Here is a 24,657-nt window from a genome sequence, read left to right on the forward strand (position 1 = left end):
ACTGCAGTGCAGTTTGACTTGTACACCTCTTTAATTCCCAATTCTGTCTTTAGGTAAATACACCAAATCAAAATTGACCAAACCAGTTAGAGCCCAACTGTTCTCTTCATGTTTACCCATCAATTGTCTGGGGTTTATTTGCTCAACTACAACAGAATCCGAGTTCTTCATTAGTTAATAGTCCCAAATCACAGGGTAGAAAGTCTGAAGTTAGAGATGGATCTCTGAGGGTGAGGAGATTGGCCTTTTAGCTAGAATCTAAGAGATGGGAAGCACTCACTCCCGAGATAGTCTTGATTTCCACCTACAACTTCACATTCACCTCGCTCTGTCTAGTAACTCTCAAAGTGGGTGATGAAGAGAACCTGGGAAGTTTCAATGAACTTTACCACCCTGAGTCCTCAAAGTCCTTCCAAGATGCGTTATTTATGCATCAACAAAGTATGCATTCACCCAACATCATTAAAAAAAAAAAAAAAAAAAAAAATCCCGATTACATTCTGGCTGTGTGCCAAAAGCTGTATCACATGCTGGAGACGCCAGAATCAACTCATCAATTCCTGTACTCATCATGCTGGCCTACCAACGGGGACACAGGGAAAAGAAGAGTGCTCCTGTGAGATGGGAAAGGTTGCTGTAAGAAGGGGTGAAGATCTAAACTAGGGAACCTGAGGAATTAACACTTGTTCATAGCAAATGAAAGAGCTTAAGCGAAAGCTGATAATAAGTGAGCAAGGTGGCTTGTGAGAAAACCCTAAAGGATGTCACCTACTGGGGCCGCACTGGAACAGCTTGTGCCAAATTTGGGAGGGTTCATGGTCCAGGAGATTGTAATGACAGGGAATAGAGTCAGAGGGTAGCACAAATACTCCTGTCAGTCATGGTAAGATGTTCAGATCATATTCTAAAGGTAACTGTTTAGTAAAGCTAAAAAAAAAAAAAAAAAGGTTTTAAGAAAAAAAGTTCTACTGATGGTGTCTCTTAGAATTTTCCTGACTTCAGTGTGGAGGTTTGAGGAGAGTGAGAAATGACAGGAAGCAGGAAGAACCTTCTTCCGTGAACCAGTTGAGAGAAATGGACATATTTTTAAAAATATTTAGGTAACATCATTTAATCATTAAGTAATAACTTTATTTTGAAAAATAATATGATGGCTCACACCTGTAATCCTAGCAATTTGGGAGACCAAGGTGGGTGGATCACAAGATCAGCAGTTCGAGAACAGCCTGACCAACATGGTAAAACCCCGTCTCTACTAAAAATACAAAAAAAATTAGCTGGGCATGGTGGCGGGCGTCTGTAATGCCAGTGACTTGGGAGGCTGAGGCAGAATTGCTTGAAACCGGAAGGCAGAGGTTGCAGTGAGCCGAGATTGCACCACTGCACTCTAGCCAGGGCAATAAGAGCAAAAATCTGTCTCAAAAAAAGAAAAAAAAAGAAAAAGAATATGAATAATATTATTTTATCATTTAATATTTTAAATGATAAAATAATTTTTATCATTTAATGTGATATCATTAAATAATACATCATTAAATATATCATCAAATGTTTGAATATGTTTACATTTTTTGTGAACATGTAAATATGTGGGACTCCAGGAAATAATTTAATTCTTTATTTGTTTGAATAACTTGGCTCTCCGAATTGCTCTCCTACATCCTCAATGAAGTAATAGCAAATAAACAATATATTATGGCACAAAATAAGTATCGTTCTTGTTAGTTTGAAAACAAAAACAAAAAAGGCAGTAATCATTCAATAGAACTTCCTAAGACAGTTTAATATTCAGAAAATTAGTTTTTGAGAAGCGTGTTTTTATTTCAGAAAACAACACAGGTATAGCCTGAAAGAAGGGATTCTAAATAGTCCCATATTTTTTGTTGTTTTGTTTTTTCCTCCCTGGAAAGCTTCAAATAAAAATTCCTACAAATTCAGTGTTCTAGGCAGCATAAAACCCCATATAAGCAGTTTAATCAATCATTAAAAGCATTCCTAGTTGCTTCTGTTGGATTCTTTAGATGGAATAATATCCTATAAAGATAAAACATCTTTATAATTACGTAGGGACTAAACCATACTGTTGACTGCAGAGTTTTAAACGTGGAACATTCCCTACAGCACAGCACTTGAGGAAGTTGGGGAGGAGGGTTGGGCTAAAAAAATAAAAAAGTGTTAACCTGATTTTCGGACAGAGAAAATTACAAGTGAATCAGTTTTATAGACCTACTTAAAGTGTTTCCTGTGGGGGTATCATCCTGAAGTGGTGACTGAGTTGTCCATGTTTGTTTAGTTAGTTAATGCATCTATTACATTATGTTTGCTAAAGATCCACCATTGCATTAATTTGGGTTATAAATATTTTGGGTTATGTTCTTCCTATCAAGTTGACACATTTTGAAGATAAGAATTTTTTATGTTTTGTCTTGTTTTAATTTTACAATTACACATTTTAAAGAATATAAAAGAAATGTCACAGTGAACCAAAACAAATAATAATGAGTATTCTTTGTAGCTGGAAGGTTTTTTATTTATTCATACTATTTTTCAAAATAAAGTTGTTACTTAAGCAACTGTACACTTTCATTTTACAAATACACACTAGAAAACATTTTCAAGTAGAACTATGATCTTTGGATATTTTTTCCATTCCCTTCTCCTTAATTATATCATGATTAACACATATATGCTTGTTAGAAACTATAGAGTTTAGCTAGTCTCTTCATTAGTCCATTTTAGGAATATTTTATTAAATGCAATATGTGTCAGTCAAAACATATACATTTAACAGTAGGGTGCCTAATTCATTTCTTTTTTGCTTCTACTATAATGTGTCCCCTTGCAAATGCAGAACTTTGACCTTGCTTGGAAATTTCAGTTTAATTAATTTTTGCTTTTATACTAGTATCAGTAAAGACTTTGTTGTGTTAAAATTTCTGATATAGTGAGGAAGGTTAATTGCTTCTGTTCCTTTATAAAGAGTTTAAATGTTAGCAAAGGGTAAAAAGTTTGCTAACTATTCTTCCTGCTTTCTAATTATATTTGTCTTTATGAACACAGCAAATGTATAGTGGAGAAAAGCACAAACTTATTTTTTTCATTAAAATTTATCAAGTAGTAGTTTTATAGAAATATATTCTAGATTCAGAACCTGGCACAGGAAAAAAGAAATCACCTAAACTTGCTTATTCATAAAACTGAAACAAAAGTGTGTTGACTTTCCAAAGAGTTTTATTGTAAAATCAGAATCTCATAACCTAACTGGGTACAAAAAAATGTGATTTTAAAACATACCAATTTATTTTAAGAATTTTACCTTTGACAACATGCTTTTATTGGTCCACATGACATTCTTTCACCTGATGGTAACCCCAATGGAATGCAATTTTGTCATTCTTATATCTAATTATTTTCATAGTAACGCCAAGTGAAAAATCATTGTATAGCATAGACTTATATGATGAGAATAAAACAGCACAGCAACAACAATTGCTAATGTGCATTAAGTGTTATTTGGTGCCAGGAGCTATTCTCAGTTCTTCACTTTTGATGACCCTGTTCATTACAATTCTATGATGTAAATACTATTATTATTGGAATCTTCTCCTTGAAAATATGAAGTGAAACTAAGAGATTTTAACTTGTATGAAATTTGCAAAGCATATATTTCAGCACAATTTATTCACCTTTACCAAGAGACTTATATAAAGGCTGCCATTAATATTTGGCCAGCACAGGTGTCAGAGGAATATATTTGGTTGTACATCTTAATATTTTTTCTCAAAGTAATTTGATTCATTTCCTATATCAGGAAATTATCAGATCCAAACACACACACATGGGCACACACATACATACAAATATATGCACACATCCAGTACATTTTTAATTCTCTAGCAATTAAAGAAAGAAAAGATTAAGCTGAAAAAAAAGATTTAAAGCATTCACTCAAGGAAACACAGCCATGATATACTTTAAAAAATGAAAATTATTAAAGACTATTTTAATAAAAGTTTTATAAGCATAAATAATAAATAATCAAGTGAGGATCAATCCATACTCTAATGTGTTGGCAGTATATATATATATATATATATATTTTTTTTTTTTTTTTTTTTTTTTTTTTTTTGAGATGGAGTCTCGCTCTTGTCACCCAGGCTGGAGTGCAATAGCACGATCTTGGCTCACTGCAACCTCTGCCTCCTGTTCAAGTGATTCTCCTGCCTCAGCTTCCCAAGTAGCTGGGACTACAGGTGCATGCCACCATGCCCAGCTAATTTTTGTATTTTTAGTAGAGATGGGATTTCACCAGGTTGGCTAGGTTGGTCTTGAACTCCTGACCTCAGGTGATCCACCGGCCTTGGCCTCCCAAGGTGCTGGGATTACAGGCATGAGCCACTGCGCCCAGCCACTCAATATATTTTTTTTTAGTGTCATTCATACAGAAAAAAAGAACACACTTTTAAAGTTATCCATGAAAGTAACAGTGCATTAACAGTGCAGGGTAATTTTTTTCTAAAACCTATTCCGAAGTCTAATGTAATAATTGTCCTATTTCAATCAGTCTGGCATCATCTTGTTATTTTCAACATAATTCAGTTTCATAATACTAGTTCACAGATGTGTGTAAATTTATTGTGTGGCCAAATACAATGACATTCTTTATTCATCTCACAATAGAATTAAGTTTTATGCAATACAAAAGGAAAAACATACGGAAAATAGTCACTTTTAATAGATATTTCAGTCTGAAAAAAATAAAATGGGTTTAGAATTAAAAATCAAAGCCCACGGCTTGAACTGAGGCATATTTCCATCTGTTATTAATGTTTGAGTTATATGCTAAAGACGAGATTATTCATCAAGTCTCTCATGCAATATGTTAGTAAATGGGATTTTGGTTAGTAATTTAATTGCTTAAACCCTGACCATGTAAGCTCCCAAATCACTCAAAATAAGCTTTTACAATGGCCTGAACTGAATTAAAACAGTTAACAACACCAAAGAGTACCTCTTGATTTTATTAAGAAATGCATGTATGAAAATCTATTAACATAGGGGGAGATCTCTGCCACCCCACTACGGTTAAGAGTAAGCTTTTCCTTTTCCTTTCTTTGCTTTCTCTTTTTCCAACAAATGATGGGTTATGTGAGAGTTTTTTTTTTTTAAAACCATATAAGGAAATATGGACTTAATTTTAAAATATAAATAAATAAAAGATGTGATGCCTCTGGTCAGAATATTGAATAAATAATTCTGACTACTAGAAAGTACAATGAGAATTCAAGTGACCATTGTGAAAATGCTCACAAAGCTTATGCACAAGCTATTGGGGTCATACACTTAAGCAGGGCTCCACTGTTGTTACTTGTACAGAGCTTCACTAATGGTCTGATAATAGGGGAGGGGAAGGTCGGCATGGAGGTTCTTGTAATACTTTATAGTGGTGTAAGCACGACGGCCACTGATTAATTACTGCCCTGTTCTCAAGACATATTAGATTACTAAGCAATCTCGTTTGTCTCCACAATGGCTTCATAGTTGCAGAACACTGTCCTTGAGAATATGTTAAGATGACTTACTAATGAACTTTGGATACTAGTGTAAATTTGCGGTAAAACTTCTTGTCTTTCAGATGATTGAAATGAAGATTAGAAAATATTCAAAAGACGGAAAATGTATATATAAGCAATTCTTTTGGGGGAGATAATATGGGCGTTTCAAACTTCAATTTCATTTCAGACAGCAATAATGCATCATACTACTTTCAAAAGGATTATTATAGTGATCACCTTAAAAATATCAGGACACATTCCTCTGTTTTTACTTGCTCTCTTTTCTAATTTCCTTACTCTCTCTCCCATTTACACACATAACAGTGTTTGGGGTAGGGGGAGCGTCGTATAGTTTCAAAACACACTGAAAAACTAGACACTCAGCTAAGAGTAAAAAAAAATCACTTCACTTTAAATGAATTTCTCAAAGTAGCTCATGTTAATATGTGCTTCTATGGAAACAACTCTTTCTGAATGTCAGCTTAAGCTTCTCCATATGATTTTTCTCAAAGGCTCCCTTTAAAAACCATCACTACTATTTATTATTTTCTTGTTATATAGACTGTTACTCTTGTTTCATCACAAATCTCTGCCTGTTTATTAGCAGCCCTGCCACTACTATCAGATGACATTTGTTTTACTTAATGTATGTAGTTTTAGGGAAAAAAAATTATAGAACTGCTATTACTGCATTATATGAAAAAATTCCAATGTACATTTAGCTGACACTGCATCAGCTGCTATTTAAACTGGGCTTAGCTAATGGACTTTTAATGTCAGCGGGGTTATGTGCAGTTACTGGCTATTAGCAGAAATGGCTCCTTTCTATAAAAATCACTTTTCCTCAAGTGTGTTGTTTGAACATTCCTTTCCCTAATTTAGTGACTGTCACTGAATGCAAAACAAACTCAAGGACTCTGGAGTCCGCTGTTATCTTTAAGACCCTCTTTTTAAACTTGCATTCGGCATTAAACAGGCAACCTCCCTCATTAGCATTTAGACTTGTAATCTGAAAACTTTGTAATGCATTATTATTTATTTTGCTTTTCTTAGCAGTGTACTACGTATTTCACTATGAAAACCCCACATCATCAGTGAATGCTATATGTATGAAAGAAAACATTCAAAACAGTTTGCTTAATTCTAGAATTTATTTACACACTTTAAAAATCCTAGTTCAAAAATGCCAAGTGATGTGGGAATGTATGACAATAATGATCAATATATGTTTATATATTGATATATTATGTAAATATTTATACGTTAACCTGTATTTAATACAGTAGTAAATATAAGTAAGGAAGCATATTATCACTATATCCTGAATAAAATTCTGTTTATGCTTTCTTTAGTAACAACATTTCCCTCCTCCCAATTAACTTTATCTTCATCCATTTAAATAAAGCTTTAAATGGAAGTAATGGATAAACCTGGAAATAAAGCCACCAATATGGCATGTGAAGGTGTCCAAGAAAATCAAACATAACTCCATTTGATTAAGAGCTTGAAACAAACCATCACTTTATTCTGGTCAGAGAAGAACAGCACAACTGACCTCTTCTTCAATCAGCCCACATGAGAGGTCACCTCATGTAGGGTGCTAACCAGGGACATGCTGTCTCTTCCAGAGAGCACCCAGAAAGGGGTTCATAAATGTGAAGAAAGGATTTTACCCCTGCATGCACTGCATGCATAAAAGTCGACAGTCTCCTTTGGTCAACAAATTATAGTCCACCGTGTAGGAAAACAACAGCAGTTCTCCACGGCTTTGAAACAAGTCAGTGAAAGTGGAGATCCCCTAGTCTCTGTCACTTGGATGACAGGAGAGAACTTGTTTCCATCAGATAAGCCACTGCACTAATGAGACAGAAACATCTCTTTGGAAACTGGGGAAGTGACTTCGCAATTTGCCAAGAGCAAGGCAACTTTTCTCAGAAAAGTAAGATATAATTCTTCATTCAGAAATCAGTGATTAAATCCGAGTTCCTAGTCCTTGACTACCTTTATGAATTTGTTTTATAAGTTAAAAAGTTTTTTTCATTTGTTTGATAGGCTCTATAGGTTTTTTGAGAATATTGCCAAGTCTGTTTGAAGATGAACTCCTGCTCCTAAAACATAAAAAGCTACACACACACACACACACTCACATACAATTTGTGTAAGCACATATATGCTCACAGGGAATTTGTGAACTATATTTGTCTTCTCCTTGTCATTCTTCATTTCATTAAGAATCGGCCTGGAAACACCCTCCCAGGAAATATTTCCATATTTATTTAATTCAATAAAAAATGGCATGTGTATCTTTCATGTGATCATCATGTCTAATAAATCCAATAAAATAATCTTCTCTCCCTTGCTACTGGGAAAACATACTTACTGCCAAAACTTTTCCTAGCCATCCTTCTACTTTTTTTTTTTTTTTTTTTTTTACCATGTAATAGTAAATAAACTATAACATTTTTCACTGTGGTCATTTTAATTCTATACATATTTGTATATGTGTGTATAAATATAAACAAAAATAAAAATGACAACAATACTTAACAGAGTAGCTTAGGAAGTAGCATTTTATAAAACCCCTGGAGGATACTAGTATATCACTGATTTAAGTCTAGATTTCTCAGACAAGCACATCCTGCCCAAATAGTTTCAATAAAATTCAAACTTCTTCCAAGTTTATACCTTTTAAATACTTCCCAAATTCTTTTGCTATGTTAATCGAAATAAGTGCAAATCAAGACTCTATTTAGGTGAAAGTTTCAAGTCAGAGGGCCTGTTGAATAATATGATGATGAAATACTGATCTAGGGTCTCTATTCCGGATAGCACAAATAAATCATTTGAACATGTCTGTTTTTCTTCAGCTTCTGAGAGTAGTTACTCAAATGGGCTTCTGTTTTCCACCACCCTGCGTGCTCTGTGGGTGATGGCTGTGGGAGGCAGGGCGGGGAATGTCTGAGCCTCCTTCAATCCTTGAATTTGATCCCTAACACATTTTTAAGCTTTATTCTTTCATCATCTTACGGAGGAGATCCAGAAGGAAAAAGGAAAGTTGCTAAATAAAATGACAGGCACCATAATCAATGTTTCATTTAGAATGACTTCAAGATTGCTGCTTGCTAAACTTGAGCACTTCCACTAGGCGGCTACAATGTGTATATTTGCCGAACACTTTATTCGATGAGATAAAATATATCATTTTCCCTTAATCAAAAGTGAAATTCGAATGTCAATGTATTTCACATAGACATACAGCTCAAAGTGAAATTACCATTATTTACTCTGTATTTCCAATCATGAAGTTTTTGTTGTGGTAATAATTTGGTTACTTGTTTGATTTTGATTAGTAATAACACAGATCTCCAAAAATCGTGTATAATAACATAGCGCTCTTGTCACTATCATTTTTAGTTTCTATAAAAGTTACGGAATACCACTGGCTAAAATATAATCTTTGATCTAATTCTTCAAAGGGTTTTTAAGGCCATATGAAATTCCAAAAAGATATTAGAAATATTTAAAATATTGAATTTGAATACAAGTAACAAATATGCAAATTCATAGAGAATAGAAGAGTCCCAAATTGCTCCTTTTACCTTTAGTAAAGGTAAAGTAGTCCCCCTGCTTCTCTGCGGTTCACTATCTGCAGTTTCAATTACCTGAGGTCAACTGTGGTCCAAAAATATTAAATGGAAAATTTCAGAAATAAACAATTCGTAAGTTTTAAACTGCATGGAGCTCTGAGTAGCGTGACAAAATCTCTCAGACATGAATCACTCCTTCATCCAATGTACCCATGCTGTATAGACTCCCTGCCTGGTAGTCACTTAGTAGTTATCTTGGTTATCAGATGAAAAAAAGCAGTGTATATGGGAGTTCCATACTATCTGTAGTTTCAGGCATCCATTGGGGGTCTTGGAAAATATCTCCTGCATTTAAGGGAGGACTGCTGCACATGAAATTCTTTTGCTTGTAATTATAAGTGGATACTTTTATATCACATACCCCATTAGATTGCACTAAACTTCTATTATCTAAGAGAATGTATTTTATGAATTAATTTAAAATGATCACTTTTATCTACAAATGCTGTGCTTTACTTCTGTACTACATTTTTATATTTTATATTATTATATACTCTAAGGTTTTTTTAATTTGGAGAAAACCTGCATTTCTATTTATGGATATATTTCTATTTATGGATATATCCCTTACAACTGGACTGTAGATACATTTTAATAAACAAGCACTATTCTGTTTTTATTGGAAAGAAATATCCACATACAAGGTGGTTCTTCTGAACAGAAATAAAAAGAGAAAAAACAATAAATAAGAATAGAGTTCAAGCAGTCCATGATTAAATAATCAATTAAGAGATTGACTAAAACTGAGAAATGTTAGCATGCATCAATGAACTTGTTAAGAATGCTGAGGGAGTTTCTGTTGTTTCATATCATCAGTTAGAAGAGGATATAATCCATGGTCATCTACATGAGGCATTTTTATAGCTCTCGTAATTGCTGAGAAATGAAACTAGCCACAGGATCCACATGACAACATGATTAATGAAGGTAAAACCCCCTATCCTCACAACATTTTAAAATAAGTAAGACTGGTAACTCTGGTGTTAAATCTGAGAAATCAATATCATCTGTTAATATGATTATTGTGAGCCCTGGTATTTAAAATAAGAACTCTAACAGGCATAGCTATATAATGAAGTTTTACCGGGCTCCCCTCACTCTCACATTCCACTGCCACGTTGGCAATGAGATGTGTTTAGTTATTTAACTAAAAGAGGGTATTCTCCAAACATGGGGGTTTTCAGATATTGTACTTCACTTTTGCCACACAAAACACTTTTGAATCACTGCTCATTGCTAGTAAAATATATACTGACCTGAGGACAAATATCTGCGTATTTGGCACTTTCAAAGCTATAGCTCATTTTCTAAATTATAACTTCAACTTAATTAATGTCATGGCAACTTTAACACTATATACTCCATGTAGAAGGGGAGGTATGTTTTAAGTACTTATAAAATCTGGAAACATTCTTCTGTGTATTTCAAAATCTCATTATATATGAGCAACGTTTTGGGGAGCAGCAATGCTCAAAACGAAAAACCACAGTACAACTTCAACACAAAACTATTTTTTTAATTCTGAAATTTCAGCTCAATATTTTCAAACATATTGTTCATAAAGAGTCTAAATATCTGCAACATGATATATGTTTTGGGTTTTCATGAAAAGGCAGAAATTCTTTTGGTGGCTCCATACAGGTAGACAGGATTTAAAAAAAAAGTTTTCTATTTCTGATCTTGTTAGCTCATAAAAGTATTACTATAAAATGTTTTTATTAAAATCTCCATAAGTTTGAAAATAACAAATATTTAAAATAAGAGAAACTATAAATTATCCCATTACTGAGTTTCTTTTTTTAAAACTAGAAAAAAGGGAAACACTAGTGTTTGAATATCGCTCAAGGCAAACTTACTCTACTTCAAAGTAGCATTAAAAAACAGCACCAAGTTTCTGTGAGTAAAACATCCTTGAGCTAAGAGATACTGGAATAATACCAAAGGTCTCATATTCATGTAGCCCTCCTCCACAAATACATAAGCAATAACAAATCCAAGTAAGAAATGAAACCAAAGAAGCATCCATACATAGATTTAAGAAATCAGGTTAAAAAAGAAAGAGTGCAGAACCAGAACAAATAATAGAAGCAGAATGATAATTTTTTAGGAGAAAAATCTAAACCGTAAGTAATATAAAATGCCCTACAAATCTCTTATTTTATCTCAAAAGTCTGACAGAAAACATCTGCTCCAAACATGAAAAGAATGACAATAACCATTAAACAATAAGAATTAAATGCAAATATTTCACCGCAATATATGTCATCTAGATTATCTATGCTGTTTTAAATTAGGATAACAAAACTTCCTATTGCAAATATAGTTTGAATAAATGAAAGTTCTGGTGTATTTTCTTTGCCTTCATGTTGACCTATTTTTATGTTTATTTTGTTTGAACAGAAAACCAATTATGTTCTTTAAAGTATATACTTGTGTCCATTTCTTTTAAAGAAAAACTGTCCACATTCACATAAAGGTCTGATTTTCCCCAAACCCTTATCAGAAATCCTAGGGTGTACCTTTTTTCTGTAATAGTGTTCATGGATTTATGAAAAGTCATCTTTCAGTATTCCTTGAGAAAATAGAAAGTCAAGGACGAGCTTCTTGCAAGGACTTAACTGGCAGTGACTTAACATGGCATTTTTAGAACTAATATTAGGTTAATTTTCCCAGAGAGGACGGAAGGGAAGAAAAGAGGCTGTGGAAGGGAATGAGATTCCCACAGGCTGTTCAGAGAACTGTACTCTGTCCAGGAGTTTACAATGATCTACTCTGCAGCATCTCTTCAGACAGCTCCATTTCTTGCTTTTGGGGAAGCAGCATCAGCAGCTATCATCACTCTGAGTTCAAAATTATTGACCTTTAGTTTCTTTTACATCTAAATTTCTTTGCCAATGGTTTGTAGAATTGGAAGTCAAGGAATAATACTTTATTTCTATGGGCTAAAAGCTCTAATTGTAACCTGTAGTATATATTATCCTCATTTTTACATGTGAGGAAACTAAGGCACGGAACGTTAAATATCTTGCTCATAGTCACACAGCTGGAGGTGCTGGAAGCAGTATTATGAAGCATTGGTAATTATTATGTTAACTGACAGAATGGGCATACACCACTAACAGCTTGTGCCTCCCCAAAGCCAGATGAAACTTGCATTAAATCTAAGTAAAATGCTGTTGCAATGCAAACTTTGTTTCAAGAACATACAACTTCCAGCCAAATCATTGCTCCCAAGTTCTTCTGTGCAGAAATTTTAGAACCCCCCCACCACCACTCACATTAGAATCCTAGCTTCACCTATGTTTACTATCTTCGGATGTCTGAATCCAGAAAGTACTATACCTGTGTCCGCTTTTATACTTAAGAAGGTGAATTAGAATTCCATGGTTCTACTTCTGTCTTCCTGTAGGGCTAAAACTGCCTGGTTACATTCTGTTTCTAACAAATAGCAGTCAGTCTGGGATGCAATATGAGGGCACAATAATTGTTTAAGAACTTTACTTCTAATACCATACTGTATCCAAAGAAGCCATTGTTTCTAATTTGTGAGGAAATGTGAACAGGTTTGTTTTTAACTGCCACAAATATAAAAGTCAAACTAAAAAAATATGTAGGCTAAAACTTCAAGGCAATAGCACTGGCTCAATCTCAACCCCCACAATTTTCCCCATTATCTTCCTGAAGTGGTTGCAGCCTGTAATTTTAATGTTTCTTCTGAGAGTGACTCCCTCTGCTGCTCCTGCAAAGCCATGACCTAAATCAGAAAAGTGCTAAACGCAGTTAAGGCCTAATAGAGCACACTTGCTGTTTGCACTAATTGGAGAACCTAGCATACATTAGAGAACAGTTATGTTTAAGTCTCAACAATAATTCTAAATAAGCTAACAGGGTTTGCTTAGTAGAGCTCATGCCTTGTTCATGTCCTTGGGGGGGTTGCTTAAAATAGATCCATACGAATTCTGACTAGGACAACCAGCTCCAAACTACAATAGGAGGCGTTTGAGGACCCTGTCTTATTTAACTCTTTACCTTCAGTATCCAGAATACAGGAGTCCAGGGAGTCAATAAATGTCAGTTATAATCTAATGATTCCTAATTCTTTGCAAGTGTTTGAAAAGTTTATTCTTTGAAGCTTTTAAGCATTCCCTAAGCTAGAATATACAAAATTATTTTTCTAAACAGAAGTAAACTAGCCTACTTTTCCTTATTGCATATTCCTAATGTGAATTCATAAACTTTCTGTACTCCTACAATGAAAAAGTATACGATAGAATTGTAATGAACTTTAGTTGTCTTCACTGTTGACTGTCTATTTGTACCACACCAATATGCAAACATGCATAAAGGAATTTTTACTCTTTTGTAGGAAGACATATATTTTAAAAAAAAACTATGAATTAAGATAATAGGAAATTATCCCAATCTGATTAGAGACTTCAGTATTTTTTGTCCTGAGTTTGGTGGTGTTAACACTCATAACACTAGTTGGTGCTAGATAAGCAGCATATCAATGCTGTGTAGCCCAGATAAAATGCATTTATAAACCAGGAGGGTCCTAATTCAGAAGCACACTGATCACACACACACACACACACACACACACACACACACACACGCTGCCTTTTACTAGTAAAATCTTTCATTCTTGGAAGTCACAAACACTGCAAATTCCCTGGAGCTAGGAGTTCCCAGAAATCCTGAATGAAACAATTAGGGCATAGCCAGAAAGGAGAAAGTTGTTGCCTACAGCCTAGAGAATTTCCCAAGGACCTATTTAAAATGACTGCTGTCTAAACCACAGTTACAAAACTCAGTACACTCACAAATAATGCCTATTCTACGTTTTATCTTAAATATCTGCTGTTTCCTTGATTATCTCTGAAGATATATACATACTTCTAATTTTTGCAGTACTTCAACAACAGAATAAAAACCTCATCCACATTGTAAAGTACTTAAATTAACTTTCCTATGTTAATTGCTCTTGGACTTTCATTAATAAGAAATAGTTCATTTGGATCTTTAAGTCATCACTACAAAGAAATCATACCTTGAGGGTATGGGTTAGTGTTCTAGTCCAAGGAAAGGAGAAAGAAGAAGAATAAGAAGGAAAAGGAGGTCTGACTATCAGACCATTTATAAAATGTGTGATTCTGCGAGGAAAGTGTTAATAGTGGCTCAAGATAAACAGGATGGGGTAATGTACTGCAGTGATGAAGGTAGTAGCTGATAGTGGAGTTTGGTGCTTTATCCTTCCTTTGATAACTAACAGACAACACAGGAAGAGCTGGTATCCCTGGAACATGGAGGATAACAAAGATAAAAGTGTTGGAATAGTGCATTTTACAGACCGTAAGATTCAAACAAAAATTTTACTGATCAAAAACTGAAGGAACTAAATAAATGAAATAGACAAGAACTGCAGTGAAATGCACACACCCAACAGAGTACATTTTCTTTTTCCACTTAAGATGAGAATCAGTCCCCAATCTTTAACTTGCCTACTCTATAAAAAGTGCAAGAGAAAAACAGTCTATCCCAAGCATCTTTTCTTTTAAATCTCTTCTCCCTTCTTCTTTCAATATTAATCCATTTACAATCTTCTGTTTGATTATCTTTATTGATCCTTTTTCTACCCTGTCTTTTTAATTTGGTTATTGTAAGCTCTCAGCGGGAATCCTATCTCTTGTTTGGCATCTTTGGGGACTTTAACTTGTCCTTTTCCCAAACAGTTCTCCCACCCTGTCCCGTCCCCCTCTCCCGCCACCCACCTCCATGGCTCAGTCCTTTGTGTGCCCAATAACAGCTGGCGAATTCTACAGGGAGTCGCGCGGTTGATTCCACGACTATTCATCAGGTTGTTCACTCAAGCTTCCAAACGCCTCCCTCTAAGCACCCTTGGCTAGCGCCCTGAGAACTTCTTATCAATTTTAGGAAATCCACAAGCTATGATTCTCGGTGGAGATTCCTTTTTAAATAGACAGACAGATGAACTCTGGAGGTGTGCATAAGAAAACCAGAGCAGAACCTCAGGGATGGGAGGCATCTGGCGAGAAGGGAAGGAAGGATTTATGAGCAGGGCCACTTAGCAGGGCAGCAGGAAAATTTACTCCCGAAGAAGCTATCGCTAATTCACAAAGCCTTGCTAATCACTTACCTCTCCACCCAGACCACACTCCTATGCTAGGCGCTCTCCTCCACTTCCAACACCCCCACCCCCACCCCCAGCGCCTCTCTAAGATCAGAGGGAATGCTGTCCGGAAACCCTAGGGTGTCTGAACATCACCTGGGGAGTTGGGGCTACCGTAGAGCCTCCCTTTACTCTCCAAATTTGGAAGGAAGAGTAACCGAGAGTGAAGGGAGAATCCCTGAATTGCCTCTGAATGCTGCATGAGCTTCCTTCATCCTCTCCTCTTTCAGGAAAAGCTGAGCTGCCTCGCCTGAGCCGGCTATCACCACTGAACTGGGCTAAGAGATCCAAGTAGGAGCCGGGCTTGCCCAGAAGTTTTGGGGCCCAGGTGACCCGAAAGAGACCTCGGAGGGGACAGCCTTGGTTCTTTCTTCTCCGCTCCCTTCCAGTCAGCTTTCCCGGCTTGGAAGGCTGGGAGCTGCTGCTAACACTTCAAACTAGGGGGACAAGAAGGGAGCCGGGCGATCAGCTCCGGAGCCTCCCCTCCTCCCTTACCCATCCCCAACTCCCGGCCACACTCTTCCCAACCGGGCTTCGCCCAGGGCCCCGGTCACTTATGTTAAAGTTCACAGGCGTTAAATTAAAATGTCAGAGTTATAAACTGGTCGACTACCCAGGGGAGTTTCGGATTTGGTTTGAACAAGCAGCCGGTTCCCCCAGAGCTCCGGGATTTTCATTTCTACATCCCCTGGTGGGAGGCAGGCATGAAGCGGGGTATGTGTGAGTGCAGAGGCATGCACATCCCGGGCCTGCCTGCAGCCAGGTACGCGGATTCGGGTGAGCTGTGTATTTCCACAGCACCTGAAGCAGCAGGCGAGGGGGACGGGTGCTTTTGAGTCCTTGACAGTAATGGACACATTTCCTTAGCTGAGCGCCCTTCGGGGTCTAGTGTGCTCAGAGACTCAGTGAAGATCCTGCTACCCCAGTCTTGGCACAGCGCGGGGAGCCTCTGCGCATCATGCGCTTCGGGGTGCATCTACGGTATGTCACACAGCGACCCGCACCGAGAGTCTTTCCAAACCTCTGTGTGTACGATATACAACGACGTGCGCGTGCGGAGCTGAAAGGGCACAAGACACTCCAGGCTCCCACACGTATGGAGACGGATCGGATGCGTGTCCACACCCCGTTCGTCCCCAGTCCATTCGTGCCCATCTCGGAAAATAGATTAAACATAAACAATAATAATAATAATAATGATAATAATAATAAAATAATAATAATAATAATAAAAGCTTCTTGACTAGTTGGGAAAGTGGAATTTAGAGTGGTTTCCAGTTGAGAGCAACGAGGCAAATTGAGGAAGTCAAGAGAACTGGGGAGGTGGAGAGGAAGGAGGGAAGGAAGAAGCTAAGGGAGGTGGCCGCAGAGCCTGGCGGACCCCCTTACCTTGGGCGGCGGAGCCAGTGCCGCTGGCGCTGAGCAGGGCCAGGGCAGGTAGCACGAGCATTTGCAGCAAGTATCCCAGTCCCAGTCCGCAGCGGGCCGCTGTCGCCCGCAGACCTTTCCTCATCGTAGACAGAGGTGTGCCGGGGGAGGGGGGGAACAGAGAGACGCGCAAACAGCTGAAAGCCCCACTGGGCAGAAGCTGAATCCGTGCACCGCGAAGCAGTCCGAAGAAATAACGACAACCAAGCGCCACACTCCACTTTCTCCAAGGGCAGGGGCCAAAAGGGGGAGGAGAGGAGACGCCGAGGAGGAGTTTGAAGGTCCCTCTTTCCCAATGCCTTCTAACTGACGTCTCCCGCGAGCGACTGCTCTGCCCCCACTTGGAAAGTCCAGGGAGGCGCAAGGCGGCCACCTCCGCCGCTCGCCCCAGCAGCAGGAGCAGCCGCAGCTCTGCCGCACGCCGAAGTCTGGACTGCTCTCCGGGTCCCCTCGCCTGTGAGGAACACACACAGACACCGGGGGTGGGGGTGGGGTTTGAAGTGGGGGGAGTTGGAGGAGGAGGGAACGGAGGGAGGAAGCTTGGGCACCGTCAGGCGCTCTGGTCTCCAATCTCAGTGTTCTCACGCCGGCGGAGAGATGTCCCGGCTGTCGCTGCTGGGTGGCCAAGGAGGTTCACATCCTAGAGTAGGGCGCACGGGTGCGCGAAGGCGCTCGTCAAGGAGGCGTAGAGGGCGCAGCACAACTCCTCTGGGGGGTAACCGGGGGCGGGAGCACGCCCGCCCGCCTTATGTAAGCAAGGATTGCAGGGAGATCAGCGCCCAGGGCGGAAGGTGGAGACCAGCTGTGGGTTTGCCCGCTGAAGCCGAGGCGAGAGAGACCAGGGGACGAAGCGGCTGCGGAGAGTGGCAGCGCGCCTGACGAGAGTGGCAGCGCGCCTGCCTCCCGCGGTGCGCCAGACCTGGACGCCGGGAGTGCAGCGGGCGCGCCCCGGGCCACTAGGCTGTGTCCAGTGGAGCTCAGCCTGCTGCCTGCCGCCTTCTTCGCCGCGCCGGCAAAGCCTGAGCCGGATTCCCTAGGACTGGACTCGCTCTACGACTTCGGGTCTCGCGGTTGACGAAGCCGGTGCGGGCTCGAACTGAAGCCCTTCTTGGTTGGGGAAGAAGGCATGAAGCTTTTGCAGTGCCCCAGCAGGCTGCTGTCCTGGGGTTGTCAGCGCCAGTCAGACTGCTTTATGTTCTGAGCGCGTATGACCCCTTTGCAGTGGAACAGAAACTAAAAGCTCGACGAAAACTCATTCTGCAACAGTGCTTTCTTTGCGTGCATCTTGGTGGCTGACAAGGGTGGTGAGGCGATACCGGGAGAAACTCTCTTAGAAAAAAAAAAAAAAATGCAAAGCAAAATTTGTAGATACTCAAAGTAATGGTGGAGCCTATAACATGTTTTTCAAATTTCTAATAGTGTGTGTAAGAACTCGAGCTGCTATGAATTTGTTTACCTTTCTACAGGAAATAATTGTCTACGTAGGTGGGTTGTGAATCCCTGTGGTCATGATGGAGGGATGCAAGATTGGGTGGGTAAAATAAGGAAAGACTAGACAAAAGGAAAGTGAATTTATTAAAAGGTCAACACACAGACACAGACAGCATTTTGGGAAAAAGAAAACCACTTCCCAAGATTAGCATGTCTTTAAACTAATAATACATCAGGGAATTTTATGCTCTTGGAGCCAAGGGGGCCATGTGTAAACACACATGCACGCACACACACACGCAGGAAACATGAGGTCTAATTTTGGCTGTGGTCATAACTACTCTGTTACCCTGGGTAAGTCAGGTAACCTGTGAATGTCTCAGTTTCTTCATTTGTGAAATATTTTGATAGTTTCAAAGTTCTCTTAAGTTCTAACATTCTATGATTCTGCCTGCACAGCCCCATCCGTCTAGGCAATAAGACCTATCTTGGATGAATCAGGGAGATCCAAAAAGGTAGTATTTGCCAAAGACATTGACAAAACTGGCCAATTCTTATTTCTGTGGAGACTCTGTCCACCACACAAAACCCTTCTTCACTCTCTTCATCTTCTCCATACCAAGACATCAAGATATTTGACAATAGGGTAGGTGCTGGCACCAGACTGTCTGCCTTCAGTTCTTAGCATTTCTTATTACTTGACTGATATTGAACATTAAAGCTAGGTGCCTCTCTTCCCTAATTTGTAAGATGGGTCTAGTAACAGGAACTATCTCATAGGGTTATTTGAGGATTATGTAAGTTAAACATACGTAAAATGCCTGACACCAAAATTGTAAACTGCTGGTCTTACCATTGATGAAGAATTCCCATTAGCCTCATGCTATCTAGACCAGTGCTGTTCAGCAGAAATTTCTGCAATGAAGAACATGTTCATATTTGTGCTTTCTGAAGTCATAGTTATGAGATACATGTGGCTACTTGCAATGTGGCTAGTGTGAATTGGAAATTTTTATTTAATTTTAATTTAAATAGTCACATGTGGCCAGCAGCTACCATATTTTATGGTGTATCGAGGCCACTAATAACTTGTCAAGTATTTTGAGAATGACTTCACAAGGGATTATTATACTTTATATTTATATGTACAATTTTACTAAGAAGGACAACAGCTTAAATACTAAGAAATCTCCACACATACTCACCATCACATTAACAACATCCAAAAGTTATTTGTTTATTTATTTACAATTTTATTGCCTGTCTTCTTAGATTAGAATTTAACTCTTTTAAGACAGAGATTTTGCCTTTGTTCATTATTTCAACCACAGCTCCTAAACTGAGCCTGATATATAGTTGGTACTCAATCAATATTGATTGATTTCCTGCCAAAAAAGCTCAATGGGGAAGACTCCTCAAAGTCTAGGACAGCTAAAGAAGGTTGAAATTGTTGCCTACTCCTGTTTGGGGTATTGAGGTACTCAGTGACAGATACCACATGCAATTAGTTCCTTAAAATAAAGAATAAGAGATTAAAAGAGGAAATGTAGTTAAATACTGAAATTCAGCCTAAAGATGGCAGGAGAATGGTTTGAGAAGTGGTATAGAATAATGAGGTGGAAAAGGGGGAAGACAGTGAGAGCACCACACAAAGGACAGGAAAAACACCAGCAATACATCAGCTTTACACAGCAGGCAAGTTTCCTGCTATCTACAAGTACAGATGGAACTTGTCTTGTGGATTAACATCCTGACTACTTTTGTTGATCATCACATTTTTTCCTCATGAGAGAAATAATAGTGTTTTATAGGCTCCTGAGAATAGGCTTACTAAAGTCACCGAGATCTGGGTTCAAATGACACTGCTTAGGGAGGCATTCACTGACCAAGTTACCTAAAATAGCAACAATCTATCATCCAAAATATCATTTGCCGGCTTTGATTTTGCATATAACACTTACTTTATATATGTACATATATGTGTATATATAAGTGTGTGTGTGTGTGTGTGTGTGTGTATATATATATCTATATATATATACAGTTGCCAATAAAATATATGCTTCTCAGGGGAGGAATTTTTTTCTAATACATTCAGTGCTCTATACCCAGAACCTGGAACAATACCTTGTACATAATAGGTGATCAATAAATACTTACCAAATATTGAATGGATTGAATCAGAACCAATGGATTTAAAATTGAGCTAAGTCCTTCATTAAACCTTCTTCCTCTCCTCTTCAGCCTCCCAAGTTATCAAATTATGAGTAGGCTTTTCTAGTTGTTGAATAAAATCAAGTTTTGACAAATTTTCACCAAAAATTTATTGGAATTTGACTTTTTAGGGTTGGAATACTGCAGGTGTTTAAGTAACAGACAGGAAATTCATCTCATCTTGAAAAATGAAAAGCTTCATTTAAATCCATATACAAGGGCTTTCTTTTTCTTGGCTGCAGTGAGTGGAGAATTAACTCTGGGATAATAAATCCCAGTGACAGGTGCTAATGGGAATTAAGCATGCAAATCCCCTGCATATCCCTCCAGAAATCTACACCAAGAAAAGTATGCTATTTAGCATGTAGGCTGCTTAGTAATAATATCATTTACACGGAACTAGTACTGAAAAAGTTTCCAGTTTAAAGCTTAAATCAAAAACAACTGATCATATATTTTAATTATGGAAATATTTTCTTTCGTTTTATCTCTCTCCTTATATGTTTGATTCCTCACTTTTTATATTTTTTGTGTACTTTTAAAAATAAATCTTCATACCAGGGATATTATTAACTGCATTAACTGGCAACATAGGAGAAAGAGGATTTTAGTGAATAAATAGGATGGTGATGAGGAAAACTCCTTTCCTACGAGTTGGGAGTTCAGAGACCTCACATGATGTTACTGATAGACATCAACGAAGGAGAGCCAGATGGTCTAGATTCAGTTGATTCAATCCTCCTTCCCTGCCTTAGCCCAGAGAAAGAGATTTAACTTGTCATAAACCAAAACTCTCTAGGGCTTTATGCTTTTTATTAATTGTATTAGATAAGACCCATTTGGTCGCAAGTGAAAGAAACCCAACTTGAACCAGCTTAAGCAAAAAGATAATTTATCACTGTACATAACTCAAAAACTATGGATAAGAAATATCTATTTAATAATAGATACCATTTACTGTCACTCACTCTGTGTCAGGAACTTTCTAAGCTCTTCACATGTGCTATCTCATTTAATCATCATAACTGAATGAAAGTGCCATTATTATCTCCGTTTCATAAATGAGGAAACAGAGTGGTTATGTAACTTTGCCCAAGGTCACACACAGTTAGTATTTACTAGCGACAGTCTGATTTGAGGGATCATGTCCTAGACCCATGAATTTAAATATCACTCATGGGACTTAGTACTTCCCCCACCCTCAATATCTTGGTTATGCTCTCCTCTGTTTTGGTTTCATTCACAGACTTACGATCTCCATCCTGGGATTCCCAGCAGCTCCAGGTTTACATTGTCTTTATCATTGTCAATCTCAACACAAAGCACACTCGTTTCCAAATGGCAAAAAATAAATACAGAATTATGGCCCTGGCCTATCTTGGGCCACATACTCACAACTGAGGCAATTACCATGGCCAGATGTTTGGCATATACTGAATGGCAAGGCCTGGGTCATGTGCCAATATTTGCCAACTGGAAACTTGGATTGAAAATGGGGATAAGGGGTTCTCCAAAAGGATACAATGGAAAATGATTAATACAAAAAAAAGATGCCAAAGAGAATGGATGTAGGGCAGACAAAATAACAAATCCGTATTCTGTGGTATATGAGGCAGGATGAGTTCTCCAGGCTTTTGTGCAACAACACATCACTGTAGCAAAAGAAGAGCACTAGTTAAGAAGAGCTGAAGAGCAGCCAGCCCCCTGTAGATTGCTTTTCCCATTAACTGACTGGAAGAATTAAGTCCAATTCAATTCAGAAAACTTTCACTTCCCCCCTATTATATTGTGGTTCCACTCTAGGATCCCTAGGGAAAAATATACATGAGGTATTGTCCTTGCATAGCAATGGCTCAGAATCGAACAGGCAATATAAATGAATAAACAAAAGGATTTTAAATAAACACAAAAATGTTGTGGGAATATAAGGATATGGGAGCCTGGGAAGATTTACCTAAAAGTAAGACACACACTTGTGTATCAGCAATACTATGCTTCACACAATGGGTGTATTTATCTCTAACGATAAGGAACCTGGGAGTAGACAGTACATGGCCACTGTGGAAGCTCAGTTATGCTCTTTTCATGGCTTGGCTCCATGCTCTAGAATGTACAGCTTTCATTCTCACAGTTGCTTGATAGCTTTTCCACCTCCAGGAGTCATGTTTCACTTTTCAGGCAGAAGAATGTGGAACAGGCCTGAGGGGCTGCAACTAGCCTAGATGCCTTCCAAATAACTTTTCTGGAAGCCCTCAACCCAAGTAGTTTCCATTTCCTTGACGGTCTGTCAAATAGCCCCCTAAGATCAATCACAAATGGTAGATAAGGAGAAGGGTGTTTTGCATGTTGGCCAGATCATCTGAGTTGGACACAACTCTGTTGGAGAGGAGGAACAAGGGGAAGGCACAGAAAGAAAGACATTAAGACAGGGCATTTGAGGGTGTATTTGAAGAATTACAGGTAAATGAAAAATAGTTCTATAGTTGGTTGAGAAAAAAAGGAGAAAAGGGAGGAAAGTGTTTTCTTTTTCTTTTTTCTTTTTTTAGAGATGGAGTCTTGCTATGTTGCCCAGGCTGGAGTTCACTGGCTATTCACAGGTGCAATTATAGGGCATGACAGCCGTGAACTCCTGGCCTCAAGTGATCCTCTTGCCTCAGTCTCTGGAGTCTCCAAAATAGGGGAAGGGTGAGTGTGTTTTCTATCACATTGGGAAATAGAAAGATGGAAAGGACTCCATTATTCAGTTCATTAAAGTGCATTTACTGAACTTTTGGAAATTGTGTAGCATTGAGGTAGAGTTTCATGGAGTTTATAGTTGGACTGTAGAAATAATGTTTATAAAAAAGAAACAAAGCAAAAAATAAAGAAAGATAACAGGAAAGATGGAGAAAAAAGAAAGGAAAGGGAGAAAAGAAGAAAGGATGCAGGGGACAAAAGAAGAAAGGGAAAGAAGAAAGACAAAAAGAAGAAAGGATGCAGGGGACAAAAGAAGAAAGGGAAAGAAGAAAGACAAAAAGAAGAAATAAAGGAAGAGATAAATAAAATCCAGTGTGATTTCTGCATTGGTGTAGCATGTTGTAACTGCTATTAGAGGGAGGAAACAATGAAAAGGTCAATAAAAACTATAAGGAAAATAATAGAATATCTAATTTAGAAGAGTATTACTGGAGATAGAGATTATAATTATTGCTTACCAGAGCTTTTCTAATATCTCATTTTATTTTAAATTTATCTGCCAAGTTAGACCATAGTCATTTTTCTCATTTTACAGATGGAAGAAATAAAATACATAATGGAATGGTGGGAAGACTCTGGATCAGGAAACATGAATTTAAGTCTCCATTTGTCTAAGTTATTTGCTCAGAAATCCCTGTAAGTTCTTTGCACTTTGTTATAAGAAATGGTAACAATACGAATGCACAAAGTTCCTGTGCCTGTAAAAGGTGTGTGAAAGTGCTTTGTAATATGTCTATACTGAAGATGTCATTATGGTAAGATATGCTCTATATTGTCTATTGTACTTAATTTACATAATCATCTGAAGAATAGTATTAGTGATGTAGCTTTCTATACATGAATGATACCACCCTAGTATAACCTTTGGAGCTACTCTCAGTATCTCCCTCCTTTGCCCACATCACCTATTCAATTACTATTTCATAAATCCATCCAATTTCACTACTTAAAGGGCTATAGGATCTATCCCATTATCACCAGCCCTACAGACTCACAATATATTTGCTTGTTACTGAGAGGTCTTGTAATTATTTCCTTAGTAGCTAGTTTGCCTTTACATTCTAATCCATGCTCTCCACACCTCCCAGAAGGACCTTCTAAAATGTAAAATCTGTCATTTTACTGTCCTAAAATCTTATTCAATGATTCCTCGCTGCCCCAGACCTGCTTTTCCAAAGACCATTACAGGGAACTCCTGTCCTTAAAAAAGCAGCTCTAGAACGAACAGAGGATGATAGATTGCAGTATTCTTTATTCTTTACTCCTTTCCAGTTAATAGAATCACCCAATTATTTCCTTTGCGCTATGCCTTGCAGGACCACCCACTGCACTGTGGGTCGTACTGGCTTCCTCTCTCACTGATGGTAGCTTAGCCATGGGACTTGCTTTGGCCAGTGATCTTGGGCAGGTGCTACAGTGTGCCAGTTGCTCCCATTGCATACCTCTACTCATTTTC

At 38.1% G+C, this 24,657-nt stretch overlaps 1 protein-coding gene and 1 long non-coding RNA gene across 3 annotated transcripts in view; one reads left to right on the forward strand and one right to left on the reverse strand.

Moving 5' to 3' along the window:
* UNC5C (unc-5 netrin receptor C) overlaps positions 1 to 20,309 on the reverse strand; it is a 396,935-nt gene extending 376,626 nt beyond the window's left edge. For both annotated transcript variants that reach the window (XM_054554196.2, XM_009240201.4), the window contains exon 1: positions 16,782 to 20,309. In XM_054554196.2, coding sequence (XP_054410171.1) covers positions 16,782 to 16,905 — 124 coding nt within the window. In that variant the 5' untranslated portion in view covers positions 16,906 to 20,309. The remainder of the gene's footprint in view (positions 1 to 16,781) is intronic.
* LOC129059034 (uncharacterized) overlaps positions 17,193 to 24,657 on the forward strand; it is a 38,916-nt gene continuing 31,451 nt past the window's right edge. The window contains exons 1-3 of the long non-coding RNA XR_008524645.1: positions 17,193 to 17,276; positions 23,012 to 23,150; positions 23,737 to 23,837. This is a non-coding gene — a long non-coding RNA (uncharacterized LOC129059034). The remainder of the gene's footprint in view (positions 17,277 to 23,011; positions 23,151 to 23,736; positions 23,838 to 24,657) is intronic.

This window comes from Pongo abelii, chromosome 3, assembly GCF_028885655.2.
Source record: "Pongo abelii isolate AG06213 chromosome 3, NHGRI_mPonAbe1-v2.0_pri, whole genome shotgun sequence".
In the NCBI taxonomy this organism is placed as follows: Eukaryota; Metazoa; Chordata; class Mammalia; order Primates; family Hominidae; genus Pongo; species Pongo abelii.